This window comes from Podarcis melisellensis (assembly GCF_964234715.1).
Source record: "Podarcis melisellensis genome assembly, chromosome: 3".
In the NCBI taxonomy this organism is placed as follows: domain Eukaryota; kingdom Metazoa; phylum Chordata; class Lepidosauria; order Squamata; family Lacertidae; genus Podarcis; species Podarcis melisellensis.
Window position 1 is genome coordinate 116,601,283 of NC_138530.1, and position 15,698 is coordinate 116,616,980.

At 47.3% G+C, this 15,698-nt stretch overlaps 1 protein-coding gene across 7 annotated transcripts in view; it reads right to left on the reverse strand.

The window, feature by feature from the left end:
• Positions 1–15,698, reverse strand: part of TFAP2B (transcription factor AP-2 beta) — a 65,145-nt gene that overhangs the window by 36,747 nt on the left and 12,700 nt on the right. For 4 of the 7 annotated variants that reach the window (XR_014166937.1, XM_081906377.1, XM_081906376.1 and 1 more), the window contains exons 3-4: positions 14,832–14,892; positions 3,758–3,820 (exon numbers count right to left, since the gene is read on the reverse strand). Coding sequence is in view for 4 of the 7 variants with exons in the window: in XM_081906377.1 (XP_081762503.1) it covers positions 3,758–3,820; positions 14,832–14,892 (124 nt within the window). In the remaining 3 variants the exon portion in view is untranslated. The remainder of the gene's footprint in view (positions 1–3,757; positions 3,821–14,831; positions 14,893–15,698) is intronic. The other 3 variants (XR_014166938.1, XR_014166939.1, XM_081906379.1) reach the window with 1 other exon arrangement.

A 15,698-nucleotide genomic window follows, 5' to 3' on the forward strand; every position in this document is an offset into this window, starting at 1 on the left:
TTTTTATTTAACAGACAGGCTGGTAGGGCTGCGTGTGTAAAAAAAAAGCAAATCATTCTAATTCCAAATGAAAATGGAGCTCACTACTGAAAAGCTGCTTTTCCCTAAGATTCCAAGCTGCTCAAACAATTTATTTCAAGAATGAGCGCTGTTTTAAGAGAATTAGAGCAAATTCACCAACTATAAGTAAACCTGGGTATAAAGTTATTAAACAGGGCACACACACACCCCAAAAAAACAAATAGAAGGAAATTATTAATGATGTATTTTGCTTGCTACTGAACTTTTTAAAGATCCCTCTGATTTGCAGCAGGTGCACTGATCAATCAACCAATCACTGTAATTTATACAGAGACTTACTGCATCCTTCCCCCAGTTGTTTCATTTGCTGCCTGTAATTGAGAACAAACCATACTTAAGGTACGCTTCATGCAAGAGTTAATAAGGGCGGACAGCTGCTGCTATTGCTGCTTCCTTGAGATCACTGCAGGCTGGTGTTACCTTAATAGACAAAGCGAGGTCTCGAGTTCCAAAAGGGAGAGAAGGAGACGTTTGGATTCTACAAACATGCCCTGCAGGAAGCCAAATATATGGGAAGTCCAGATTCTGTACCTTCCACTCGTTCTTATATAGCAGATGAAATGGTAAACCTGTGTCCGGACTGTCCCACTTTGGTGAATGCTTTCTTGGGGGGGGGGATTTCTGGATATAGAAAACTAAATGTCAGAGGAAAGGGTTATAACCTAGCCATTTTCCTGATATGCTAGATTTCTTACACTTAGGAATGTTATCAAAAGCCAAAACACTGCACCGCTTGAGCCGCCTGAAGTGGTACACTCCTTTAAGGAGGCTACCACAACTATTATTTGTGAGAACCAGGTCGCAGCTTTCTATGACACTTTCATCCCTCAAAATGAATCGCATCTATAATTGGTTAGGAGAGAGGAAAGCCAACTTTTAAGAACTCCTTAAGGATTCTTAATATCATCATCATATACTGGCGCTAGAGTTTCGTCCAGGTGTGAAGTACAATCTGAGCTATGTCAAGGGGACTCTTTATTCCCAGCTTTGTATCCCTAGGAAAAGGATCGTTCTCCCATTCATGAAAATACTCTTAGTGGCAAAGGGGGCGGGAGTATGGTGTGCGCGCGTTGCATATATATTGATTATATACACATCATCTCCCGAGCTTCCCAAACGTGTAAGATCGAGTGTCTTAACGGGCTAGGCTTAGCAAGGAAATTGGCAAGTCAATAACCTCAAGGGAAGGAGTAGACAGAACAAGCTTTCGTCCAGGTTTTATTACAAAATATTTCCTTCCACACCAGAATCCCACACTAAAGCGCTGTAAGAACTACAGAAGTCCCAAGCCCGTGTTAGATTTCATAGATCCGTGCTGCTTGGTGTGGATTGGACGGAGGTTTCAAAGTAAACGACTGAGTGGTTTTGCCTCATGGGAAGCGAAAGCTGGCTCGGCTTCCGTTTGCTCTTCCCGCTCATATATTTTATCTTCCTTATTTGACGCAGTTCGATTTATTATTTATATTATTTTAAAAAAATATATATCTATATCGCCCTTCTTCCGAGATTCACAGGGCGGTTTACAATATAAAAACACAAAAATACATAACATAGCAACAAACTAAAACAGTAAACCGCCCCGCCCCCATTTAAAAGTCCATAGAGATTTATTTATTTATCTATCTATCTAATCGATCTATGACTTGTCTAGGGCAAGGTGTTGCAGGGGCTTATCTGTGAAATCAGTCCCAATTAAGTGACTCAGTTGTGGCTTAACTGCGCCCTGCGGATAAGGGGAATGTACTCTGCACATGCTCAAAGGGACTATCGTCATTATTAATCTGCATCTTCTAGACCTTATTACAGTATCGGCTTTGTAAAACAAGTTCTAGGGGTCTCATAAATCTTTCAGCTGGATCCCAAACTTGATTTTTACTAGCATTCTTTAAGTTCTCACTAGAACTTCCTTCCAAGAGATGTATTTAGAATGAATCTCCCTCCCCTCCCTTTTAATACCTCTGCATTTTAGAAATTTTTATATTAGCTCCTCGGTCTGTCAGGGCTCCTGAACGCCTTCCATGACCAGAAAATAAAATATCAGATCACAGAAGGCATTTAATCAGAAAGAAACGAAAAAGGTCCAATCTCATCAAACAGAGTGGGAGCAGCAGCTTTGGGATCTCGGCTGACCAGGCCTAAAACATGTCTGGGGGGCAGTGGCGTAGCGTGGGTTGTCAGCACCCGGGGCAAGGCAAGTAATTTGTGCCCCCTAACCCGTGGATTTGCGCGCCCCCTAACCCGTGGATTTGCGCCCCCTAACCCTAACCCCCAGATGTTGCGCCAGGTGCGGCCGGCCCCCCCTGCACCCCCCACGCTACGCCACTGCTGGGGGGTGAGTTTTGCTGGCCTTCCTCTGCAAAGACCCCCATCCTAACCACCTTCAGCCTCCGTCGCCCCCGGCCGCTTAACTGGCGTGGCTAGGAAGTCACAGCAGCTCTCACTGGCAACGCAACAACATGGTCACGCCAAGAGAAAGGGGTCCCATTTTTAAAACGAAGACGACCCTCTTACACACCACTTGCTTTTTAGTAGTATCCTCACACGAGGAAACCGCACCCTTACAGGGCAGGTCTACACAGATTTACTCCCAAGCAAGCCTCACTAGTTTACTGCGGCGGCGGCGGGGGTGGTCCTCAACCTTATTCTACAAGTGGCAGCTCCCCCTCCCTTTTATCGATCGAGAAGCATTTTTAATAGGCGCTGAAAAATATTTACAGCTGGAATCGCAGCCAACTATATAGGTCTGAGTCATTTCGGGCCCCAATGTTCTCAGACGCGCTTGCCAACAAACCATTCGTCTGCCCCGAAGAGTTTTAGAAGGACAGGGATGTAAATGAAAGAGCCTGAGATACAGTTCTGCCCCCTTGTCTTCAGCCGAAAGAGGCTGCCTGTCTCCAGGACTGCCGCTACTACGAGGACGCTGCTGGTGGGGTTCGTTGGTTTGTTAAATTTCTATACCGCCCTTCATCCGAGGATCACAGGGCGGTTTACAATAAGACCATAGCAAAACTAGAAAGATGCCCTATTCCTAACGCTGCTCATCTTTCCTGCATTGTGGAATCTGGAAGTATCTTGCCATAACTGTTAGCTGTAGGTATCCTACATTTCTTGGGTTGTGGCTGAAGGAATACATTCAGGAAACAGTTTTTTTTTCCAGCTTTAAGAGGACTTGCGTTGGAACTGAGTACTCTTACGAAGCCTGATCCCTATACATATTTACTCGGAAGCAAGTCCCACCACGTTCGATAGGACTTGCTACCAGAGAAGCATGCACAGGATTGCAGCCTTACCTGGAAGTCAGTCCAAGACAATGGGACTTACTTTGCGGGGTGGGGGCGGTTAAATTAAAATAAGTGACCAGAAGACCAGATCCAAGGGTCCAGCAGCCTGCATCCTAAAGTTGTCTCCGAGGAGCAAGGGCTCCAAAAGGCGCCCTAATCCCACCCTAACCCCAACCGCACTTTCTCCCCAGTTGCTTAATTTGGTTGGGACCATTCTCACGTCCAGGATCCTTTTCACCCTTTCCTTACGTGGGGATGTGCTTCCAATTAAATGTGTTGAGGTCGGAGCGCGTGTCCTGCAGCCAACTGGGCGGTGGATCTGGATGCCAGTGTCTCATCAAACCCATCCTCCAAGTAAGTAGACCATTCAAGGCTGCAACCCTGTGCATACTTACCTGGGAGTAAGCGCCGTTGAACACACTGGGACTTACTTCCGAGTAAACATACATAGGATCGGGCTGGACATGAGGGGGAAAAAACAAAACAAGAACACACACACTCTACTTAATGTAAAGAAAATATTCATCTGAGTCAGAGGCTGCGATCCTAAGTCACCAGAGGGACCCTCATTAAAATGAACGGAACTTGCCTCTAAGTAGATCTGATCGGGACTGGAGTGCAAGGGGAGTTTAAACAGATATTGCACTTGTCGCTTTGCCCGTTTATATAACTGAAGCGAATGCGTTTCATAGCATTTCCCCATGTAGGTACCGTCTAACAGGTATTATGGCGCCTGCCTGCTTCTTCCTCTTCTTGCTACAGTCCCTTTGAAAGAAGCAGCCCTTTAGTAAAGGGCGAGATGACTTGGGCAAACGTTTCCAAATACACGGAGAGCTCCTGCAAACCTCTACATAACCGTATCCATTGCAATTTCATAGCTCCGGAGATGTGCGCTCTAATCTCCAGTCCATCTTTTGTAAATTACCTAATTCTCCTCTCTCTTTTTGAAGGGGAAAAAGGAAAGGGAAGGAAAAAGTGAGCCTCCCATGGAAGAAACCATAGGGATCGAGTTATCCAGATCTGTATAATTACTTTTCTGTTAAAGCTACTGCAAAATGTAATGCAGTTTGGAGATTTCAGTTACTCAAGATATACCCATTAGGTGCACAAGAGCGGGGGCCTACGCGGCACAACGAACAGCGAAAGCACACAGCTCATGATGAATTTTAACCTAAATGCCTCCTCCACTTGTTGTTGTTGATGATGATTACGATGATCCAGAGGAGCTTTATTTTGTTCTTGAGTTCAGCGTAGCAACGATTTTACGCTCCCAGCCATGGTACCTCCACTGTCCCTGAACACCAGTTGCAGGGAGCCACAAATGGGGAGGGACCTCTTGTGCTCTGGTCCTCCTTGCCGGCTTCCCATAGGCATCTGGTTGGCTAGTATGAGAACAGGATAACGGACTAGACCGGCCTTGGGCCCGATCCAGCAGGGCTCTTCTGTTAGCTCAAACTACTGACTGTTTCTGACGCTAGCGCTCAGCCCCGAAACTTTTCAGAGGCAGAGTGACTCTGAGCATGGACAGAGCTCAGTTGGCTCCTCGCTGGGTCTGAAGTACGATTAACATCTGTTTTACTTCTCTGTAGCCATCGAATGCAATAGAATTTACTTCCCAGAAAATATTAAGGATCGTTCTTCACTTTATACGGAGGGAAGAACTGGAATTCCGGACTGGTGTCATTTCAATTGCCGAGGTGTGGCTGGGTGTGCCGTTTCTGAATGCTCCCCAAAGTAACCCCATCGTTCTGCATTGGGTACACTAGCACACGAGAGAGAGAGAGAATGCTTCGCACAGTCTCTTTCCTAGCGCCAACATTATTAGCGGCAAGGAACTGTGCCGGCCACCAGAGCGGCGTCCGAAAACGTGACCCTAACCTGCAACTCCCCAGTTGAATCCGCCACCCCATTCCGTAAGGCCATCAACCCAGACACACTTTGCAACAGCCCCCACAGAACTCAGCGGGGTCTTTCCGTCCGAGCAAATCCATGTTCCTGGCTAGTCATCTACTTTCTTTATAAGTCAATGGAATTTACTCCCAAGTAAAAGTCACTAGGATTGGGGAGCGGGTGGGGGAGGGGAGTTAAGTAATTGCAGCTTTTCTTCTACGTATTATCATGATCATTATCACATATTTATTTATACCCCGCCTTTTCCCCTGACAAGGTCTCAAGGCGATTTACAGCGACCCGCCCCCCGTCCTTGAGCCGCTACATCCTTTGCTTGGGCTGCTGTACAGGGCAAGGGACACCCCCCCCCCCGTCAGCTCCTCTCTCAAACCCAAGAGCCTTTTCCTCTCTCGTCTCCTTAAGAGCGCTTCATCCCGCACCCGCTGCCACTCCGGGGTAATATTATAACCGAGGTGGGTGCTTTTGTTTTAATTTCTAACAGAAGGAAGGGACTGCCCTCCCCGCTTCGCTCCCCCTCTTCCTCCCTCCCCTCCTCCCTTTCTCTTGAGCTTATCAATAGGAGCGAGGGAGCCGCAGTAGCCGCTTGGTTTGCTAGTAATTATGAACGACAATCCTGTTCCCGAAAACGGGAGCTCTTAGTCGAGCAAGAGCGCTTTGAAACGACAGCAGGAAACGGCAAGGAAATGGAGCGTGCAGCAACCCAGCGTGAAACTTTCGCTTCTTTACATGTTTACCATTTTCCACGCATATATTAAGGCTGGGCGGGCAGGGAGAAAAGAAAATCGGTTCTCCATTGGGTTGCTCCCACACAACAGAGAGCAAACAAACAAACAAACAAACTAAAAGGGGGGGCGATTCCAGAGCAATGGGGCTCCCAAATACCTTGTGATAGGATCACAAGCCTAGATTTATGGCGCTTCTGAGTTTCTGTTTATTTTTGTTTTATATATTAATCATACGTAAAAAAAACCACAACCGCACTTAATTAGGGTTTGGAATCGTGGAATTGTTCTTATGTAATGTGGGTGTTTTCTGGAGCAACACCCAGAGCCACGACCCATTTGCTCCCAAGGAATCCTCTTAAAATAAATCAGGCCAGTAGCCAGCAAGCGGATTGCGCGGATTTATCTGGGAGTCTCTTTAAAATCTGTTTGTGTCGAGTAATGAGCGCGCAATAATTCGAAAGTTCCCCTCTTTTGAATAGACAAGTGTACTTGGAGGTCGGTCCTTTGGATACTTGCTGAGAAGTGAGTCCCGCGGGTTTCAACGGCCAGTTAAGTGTTCAAAGGTGCAGCAACGGCTTGGCCTTCAGTGCCACGTGGCACACACATTTCTCGGAAGAAAATATTCCAGCAAGGCCCAAGGAAACCAAGGCTGTGTCCCCCAAAGGCTGTGGGCTACAACTCCCAGCAGACCCGACCACGGGCCACCGCGGCTGAGGGTGCTGGGAGCCTCTGGAGGGCACGTGCTAAACAGCCCTGATGGAAAGCATTTCTTCGGTGTAAATAAACATTTACTTCCAAGCCAAGCTGCAACAACACATAAATATAGAATCGCAGCGTTGGAAGGGACTCCAGAGGTCATCTGGCGCAACCCCTGTGGTGCAGGAACATCCATACAGGGTTCCCCATCCAATTTGAAACCATACCCGACGACCCTGCTTCCCTTTGTAAATCTGCTGGTAGGTTTCCTCACATCTAACGACACAGAGAGCTTTATTTCCCTATTTTATATTATTGTGTCTCGTCTAGGACCAAACAAAGTATGTGTCCAGTCCTGGGAGGCTACAAAGCTTCAGCTCCGGAAAACTTTAATATTAAGCCCATCTTCACTGAATGGAATCCTACACGCTCTCGAATTACAGTAAACTGTCGTTACTTCGATTTAAGCAGTTTATAGTGCCATCCTTAAAGACTTGCCTAGAATATCGCAATGGGATTTAGCCCCCTGTAAAGACCTGCCGAGGATCTCACGCGGCCTTAAACCGCACTACTCAACAGCTGGAAGAAAAAGGAGGAAGTTCCTTCTCGACTCAGCTCAGTTTTTGCATGTTCTGAGTTTCGTTGAAATGACTGGCAAAAAGCTCAAGCGATTTTAGCAAATATTTGCCCGATGCGGTCAGCTCTCTCTGTCCCTCTCTCTCTACTGTACTCCAAATTTGCCTCTCCCTTCTCTTTAGCTGGCAGCTCTTTAGCTCTGGGCTTTGGGCAGGCGTGGTGCTACTCCTGCAAACAGGTTTCAGGCAGGCCTACAAACCCGCCTCCCCGTTCCTGTGGGGGGCGGATATCAAGTCATAAATCGCTACAATCGGCAAGTTCAAGACGCCCCTTGCCCTTTTCACACGGGTTGGACAAGGGCGTCAACATAAAGCGCTGCATTCAACTGGATCCCAAAAGGAAGCCTTGGAATGTCTCCCGGGCAAAAAGAGTTAAGCTTTGACCCGCCGTACCTGCCCCGCTGCATTCAAAAGCGATTTTTCTCGAAGGAGAATTAATACTAGCCGATGGCCCAGAAAAGTATTTTCCCTTTACCGTTCCTTGCAAAATGGTATCTAATCTTATCTATACATATAATGTGTGGACTTCTTTCTTGAGAGTCTTGACCACTGCTGGACCAACCACAGGGTCCATCCCTGCACACTCCTTCTTAGAATGGCTTCCAACTGCTCAGGTCCCTCTTATTGCGCTTTACACCATAAATCAAGCACAGCCAACGCACATTTAAAGGGCACGACTTTCCTCAAAGAATCCTGGGAACTATGGTTTGCTATGGGTACTGTGGATTGTAAGTCTAAGGTTGCCAGGATTCTTGCGTGCATTGAATGTACGTTGATTATATGTGTCTGTGTGTTTAAAACTACAGTTGCGCTCGCCACGCAGAGGAAGAAAATGCGAGCGGGGTGGCGGACGGTTCCCCGTTGGATTCCCAGGGGTTTGCCCACCGTGGGGAGTCAGGATACGATCCCACGCATTTGCTGCTGGGATGCGTTTGCCGCTTTGAGGTCCAATTATCTACATATTGATCCCGAAGTAACTGCCAGTGACAATTTCAAGTGGGAGAGGGCTTCCTACCAGCCACATCCAAAACAGCCTAATAAACTACCAAGCCCTCGGGTTCAGCAAAGTCAGGAGGGTGGACCAGCCATGAAGTCTGCAGAGATGGGAGAGAATCCATATCACGCGACGCGATCCTTTAGGAAAGCCTTGCAGCGAGTCTCCCTCAACGCGGCTCCGCACTTCCGGCAGACTCCACCCAGAGGCGACGGGGACAGGGAGTCTCCTCGCCCCCGCTTTACCGCTCCGTGCATAATCAAAACATCGTTTCATCCAGCCTTTTAGCCAACGTGCCCCACCCTCAATGCCGGGGTTTGAAAAGCCATTCGAGCCGCTGGGGGATCCTGCTCCGCGTTGGCCGTTGCTAATATTTAATGTCTGCCAGGGCTAAAGGTTCATACATCTCCACCTCCCCCCCCCCCAATGAAAGCGTGCGATCTGGCAACTCAGGTAACCCGGATTATCGAATCATAAGCGTTTGGAAGGGACTCCCAAGGGTCATCTAGTCCAACCCCCTAAAATGCTTAGTTACTCTTAACCTTATGGAAGTAGTCTCCAAATCAGAAGTAAGCTCTACTGAGAAACACTTAGGTTCGCTATAAAGTAAAACGAGTTAAAAGACGTGGTGAAGTTTGCTCATGGGTGTTCCAGGGTTGCTTGTTCTGGAGTTGGACTTGAATGGCCTCCAATTCGCATTTCTCCTCTGAGGGTGGGAGGGGCTGCCAGCAGTTCGCTCAATGTGCAAACCCTCCGGTCGCAAAACTTGCAGTCCCGAAGTGTGTGACTTGGGAGGGCCTCCGTTAGCAGCAGGGTTTTCTGCTGAGAATTTGACTGCAGAACATCGCAGGGCGCGACGGAATCCCAAACTCCACTTTCGTGGAGAGGATTCTGCGTTGTCACCCTTTGCGCTTACTGCTCTCCCTTTGCGCTTACTGCCGCCGCCGCCTCCCTCCGCCTGCCTTAATGGAAATAAGAGTTACGAATGATTTTTTAATGTCTCGTTGGATTTTTAGCCTGTTAATGTAGCGCATCCCTCTCATTATTACTTTATTGATTGCTCATTGACCAGCCCCCTTCAAATCGTATTAACCACCCTCTGCCACTTTAGATTAGGAACTGCTTCTCCCTCCCCCCGTTTCCTTCATTTTTGTCTTTCTTTTCTTTTCTTTTCCTTTTTTTGCAGAAAGCACCTTTCATTATAGCCTCACCAGCACCCCAGCAACGGAGATCCGGCTTGGCAGCTTAATGCTGGCTCTAATGGGGCAGCTCAGAGACAAGGGGCCACGGTCCCTGCCTATTGCATTAATAGCTCAAAGGGGGCTAATACAGAAAATTAGCCTTAAACGAGCTCTGGAGATCTCCAAATGAAAGAGCCATTTATCACGCTGGCTACCTCCACTCCACTCGTTTGCTCTCTCTACTGGGAACAACTCATTTCCTCTTAACTAAATTACCTCAGAAATGTCAAGGAAGCCCAGATCGCAAACATAACGAGAGAAGAGGGAGGGAGGGAGGGAGGGAGACAGTGTGCAGCTCACAACATATTGTGTTTCTGCGACGGAGTCAAGCGCCTCAGCCAGGAAACAGCGAGGTCGGGGGGAGAGAGAGGAGTATAGACAACCCATCTGTTTACTTCAGTTCAAGATTAGTAGATGGAGAAGGAAGCAAGGACGAAATAAAAATAAACAATTAAAAGACGACACGCGAGGAAGACAGAACTTGACTATGAAAAGTAGTCCTAGATTAAATTAACAATTCGACCCAACGCACTTTTACTACAAAGTAAGCTCCTACTAAACTCAGTGGGATTCGCGCTCTAGTAAGTTTGCTTAAGGCTGAAATCCCTATGGAAGCGACGATGTCTACTACTTCCTACTGAATTCAGCCGGGCAAACGGGGTTAGGATTGCAAATTAAATTAAATTCATGGGGCCTTCAGCAGAACCAGCCATCGGACTCTGAAGTACGTAATACAACAGAGGCTCGACGGTACACGCAGGTCAGGTTTGGTTTTTGTTGTTGCTGCCGCTGCTACTGCTTCAAAAGAAACTAGGCAAGCAGGCAGAGAGTTTCGAACCCAGATCCGAAAGCAGGTTTATTGGGTATTGAGGACTGATTCATTCGTTCAAATACATTGCTTGATTATTCACGCCACGCTTTCTGCCTTGCAGCCCTGTTCAGTGTGTGTTGTATTGAGCTTTTACTGTTTGTTGTTGGGAACTGCCCAGAGTGGCTGAGGCAACCCAGTCAGATGGGCAGCATAGAAATAATAAATTATTATTATTATTATTATTATTATTATTATTATTATTATTATTATTATTATTGCAGCTGCACGTGTGAACTGCCTGAATTGAAAAGGAACTGCGTGTTTGGGGGAGAGATGCGCCATTTGTCCGCAGGGGCTTCTTCCACCAGGCCTCCCAGCAGTTCAGAATCAAGCACGCACATGCGAACCTCCTCTCTCAGCCACCCAGTTCCCGTGGAGGTTGCCACCAGCCGGATGTGTGCAAGCTGGAGATGTGAACTGAATTTTATTCTGGTTGGTACCAAGGTTTTAAACAGACGGCTAGAGGGAATGAAGAGGGTTACCGTGTCGTCTTTCCTCTCCTCCCTTCTCACGCTAAGAAAAAAAAAAAAGGAGGGGAGTGTCACACACTGGGACCAGCGTGGCAATAAAAGATGACAGATATCGCCATTACTTTCATAGGCCTCAAAGATCGTAAGACATGGGCGCTAAGGGATGAGCTGAGTGTGTTAATAATTTATCTCCATATCGCATCTCCTTTGTCACTGGGATATTTTTGCCTAGAAAAATGGGCACCGCTCTGTGTGAAATAGGAAGCGTCACTCCACTTTTCTATCCGTTCACACGTAGCAGAGAGGGTTGCAGCTGCAACGATCCCTTCGGCATTAGGTTCCAACCAGAAGAAAGAGAGCGGCCTTCTCCCTGCCACAGATACTGCAGCTATCTGCGCAAACACCTCGCGGGCCCTGCAGCTTCCCTCTTCCCAGGATCTGCTTAAGGACAGGCAGCCACAAATGCCCCCAGGCCTTTCGCTGTTTTTCTACTAGAAACCTGCCCAGCCATATTTCTGGGAATGGATTTCAGACAAGGCTCACTGCTGGAAGGAAAACCCTGAATTCCCAAGACTTTTGAATTGTGTGTGCAGAAAGTGTGGGGAGTCGTCCACACATCTGATTTTAAAAACAGGACGCTCTTCTAAGAGTAGTGAATGGGATTCTGGGCAGTGATTCTAACGCAGTTACTAAGCCCCACTGAACTCAAGAAGCTCACTTCTCAGTAGAGGTGACAAGAAAGGCAATATAACCGGAAATGCTTAAGATCGTGCTACCAGTAATCAACTTGAATAAAATATATTGGGGGGGGGGCAAGTAAACCCCGCCCTGCATAATCGATCACATGACGCGGTGCACGCACACCCTCTGAAAAGCAATGCCAATCAACTTGGGGGGCAGGGAGCAAATACTCCTTGACCTCTAGGAGTTGGCTCCTATGTAGAGAGATTTGTTAGACAATATTATGCAGCGCACGCGCGCGCACACACCGGGGCAGGACGGAATAACTCTTTAGGACTAAGTTCGACTGGACTGACTTCGCTAGCAAAAGGCGACAATAGCCGGGGTTGTCCGCGGATGCCGCCCGACTCCAATTCGCAGCGGTACAAGTCATAAATGATGGTGATCATCTCTAGACATTGGCCATGCTGGCTGGGGCCGATGCGAGAGGGAGTCCAACAACATTTGGAGGATATATAGTCTCACCCTCATCCCTCAACCTCAATCACATTTACTTAGTTGTTTCATTGGCTTCGGTTGTTGAGCGCCGCGGCCTTAAATTGATTGGCTTGCTCATTATCGAAATTTATACGACGCCGTTCTATAAAACATGCAGTTACTTCCCTCCCGAGCAAGTTATTAATAAGTACTCTGACTTCGGAGGAGACTTATGCTATAAGACTGGGCTGTAACGGTGCAACCCAGGAGAGATCCTACTGCCATTCAAGGCAATGGAAGAGAGTATCGGCTGAAGGAAGCAAGTACTTAACTGGGCTATCAGTTAACGAAGAGGACCCGAGAAAAAGCAACGCGTTTATGAGCTCCATGGTGGCAGACCAATCTACCTGCAATCTACCTTTCCTGCCCAAGCCAGTCAGCTGAAGGGGGCTGTCTGCTCTGCTCCCAAGTGCCACCTGAAATCAAGAGCAGAACTGTGCCCTTCCTTTTTGTTTCATTCCAGTTTAGGATTTCCCATAAAGGCAGCAGTAATTCTATGGACCTTTACTCCGGAGCAGGTCCCGCCCGCATCTGTGGGGCCGAGTTCTGTCACCTGCACTAAAACCAGTAGGATCCGGTCCCATCGGGATTTTGACTTACTGGGGAGCAGGAGTGCCAACTTGAATAAAATATTGTGGGGCCCAGGTAAGCCCCGCCCCACATCATCGACCATATAATGCAGTGTGCGCGCACACACCATTTGAATGGGAATGTCCATCAGCTTTGTGGGGGCCCGGCCCCCTCAAATATTTTATTGTGGGGGCCGAGGCCCCTCAGAGTTGGCTCCTATGCCAGGGAGACTGCGCCCACACGCAGCCTTGCATCACGATGAAAGCAACAGAAATTACAGGGCCCGAAGCTCTTCTCTCCGCCGCTAATCCACCTCCACCTTGGAGCCACACAGATTTGATTTTAAGGAAACAAATCACGTCCTTTCTATTCAGCTTTCTTCAGTGGGATACCACGTTCAGCACATGTACATACTTCCTCCTAAACTTAGTTCCTTAAGCCCCCTTTCCCTTGATTATAGAAGCAGATTTTGGGACGGGAGCCTTGAGTTTCAGAGGAACTCTCAAAATCGAGGTCTAAAGACAGCTTTTTGTTTCCCTTTCCGCTCAGGGCTGGGGGAGCTTTGTTAGGGAGCTCGCCGGAGTGGTTCTTAACGGTAAGGCGAGCCCCGGCAATTGGGGTTGCCATTTAGGACACCGAAGAGCCAGTGCTACCACGCCCATCCTGCGCAGTTCAGAACTGGATCTAGCAATAGTAATTCCGGAGATCATTAAATCTGGCACCCCTCTCTTCGTTGAGTAGGGTCTGCTCAAGGTCTATTGCCTTATCGCCGTAATCGTCCCACGTTTTCAAGAGTCTGTCAGGGAAATTCAAACGGGGGGCGGGGGAAGCTGGGGAAAGGGTGAAGCAGCTGCAATACGCCCAAAATGAGTTATTGTAATTACATTTAATTAGTTTAATTAGTTAATTATTTTGCTTACAGCTGTACAAGAGATTGCAAACATTTGTTAATATCACATTCCCTCTAACAGTATGGGGCGAAGCTACACTTACACTAAATCATGTATGCATGTGTAGATTTGTTTTTTAATGGAGCATGTGCGATTCGTAACCCTCCCCATCCCATGTTTTCCCGAAGGACCGGCGTGCGTGCGTGTGTGTTTGTGTGTGCGTGTCCACAGGCTGGGAAAACCCCTTACAACCAAGCTCTTGCCACACCCGTGCACGTTTACTCAGGAGTTGTCCGCTGGGTTCAATGAGACTTACTCCCAGGTGAATTGTGCAGAAGGCTCAGCCTTAAAACCAAGGCTGCCATTGGGCAAGCATCATGGAGGCAACATAAACAAGGGGCCCGAATCGCAACCGCCAAGGATCATGGGAATTTTGTTATTTAGCCAGAGCCATTGTTCTACGCAAAACGAGAATTGAGGTGGGGGGTGGAAGCTATGAAATGATTATTGGCCGTTTCACAACTGGACTTTCCCTTTCTGAGTGGAGGAGGGGGGATACATCCCAGAATTAGGAAACCTTTCATTCCCACACCAAGGGAAGTAACCTCACTTAGATGCAAGATCCGTTCATTCCTCTTTTACATCACAATCCTCAAAACGTTTGCCTACAAAATGGTTCCATGAAATTTCAGAGATACAGTACAGCCAATCAGCAGTCAGGTCTTATGAATGCTTACCGGGACGGAAGTTTCGACGGCTACAATGGGGCTCGCTCCCAACTTAATGTGCACAGAGCTCGAGGCTAGGATTCTTCGCAGACATACTGGAGAACAAGCCCCATTGCGCAATTAAACTGGTTGCTTCCCAGGCACATTCCTAGGCTCATGACGTGTTCTTAGGATCACAGCTGTGGTTCCCAGGAAGCAAATTTCATTGATTACAAGTGTGGTCCACATGATCAGTAGGGAGTTTTGCTTCCGTTACCCTCCCCTCCTTAATAAAAATCTGCCTTAATTAATCCCTCCGTTCTCTTTGTTTCTTACTGACGTATTCTTGTCTCTTCCACGTGAAACGTGCGATTCAATCCTATCCACGTTTACTCGGGAGTAAGCCCCAGTGGAATAAGTACTTCCAAGTAGGTAGGAAAAGGACTTTCATTACTTGGAAGGACTATCGATTGTCCCCAAACGGTGAAACAAATGCCACACATCCGCGCGCGTACACACAGTATTGAAATGTTTTCCATACCTTTTTTGATGACAGACTGGTCCAACAAGTTCATGCCGCTGTTATTGGCATCTTCTACTGACTATGAATACAAAAAAGAAGGGGAGGGGGTATCACTATTCAAATTGACTGGCCGGCAGGGTACAACGTACACGTAGGTATAAACATATGCACTCGCGCGCGCGCACGACATCACGTCAGCCCAGCTTCTGGAATTCCTGTTATTACCATTTATATTAATTCACTAGGGAAAGAGAGGCGTCAGGGAAATCGACAGGGCAATGAAGCGCTCCCAGATTAGAGGATCTAATAGAAAGAGGTGCAAAACACCTGGGCTTCTTTTTCTTCCTTATTGCTTAAAAAAAAGAGAGCTAAATAATACACCGACTTTATTCCTTCAAGCTTTTAAAAATTCCTTTATTTGCCCTAGTTAGACAATAAGACCCTTTGAAATAGGGCACATTCACAATATAATAATTCTGTGCGAGTTTGCTTGGAATTTAGGAATACATACTCTTGGTGGGTCTATTTTAGCCAAGTCGACGATCTCGAAACAACCCGATCTTAGAGGTTTACTTATAAGTAAATGTTATTGAACCCAATCGGGCTTACTTCCGAGTAAGCGTGCTTTAGGTTGCCAGTTTAAGTAAAGGATGAGCGCCATCAGTAAAGCACATAGTAAGTTTAATTTAAAGCCCACGCTGTCAAGATCTTCGCTTTCAGTCGTTCTTCTGTTGGAACAACTTCCTTACCTGTGCAGGAGGAGAAGGGCAAATCGCAGGAAACGAAGATGGGGCAGGGAACAACTTACTGATACTCTGATAGGCAATTAAAATAGATTGTCTACCGAAGCCAATTTTTTTTTTTATGGCCCTCTAGCCTTCTCTT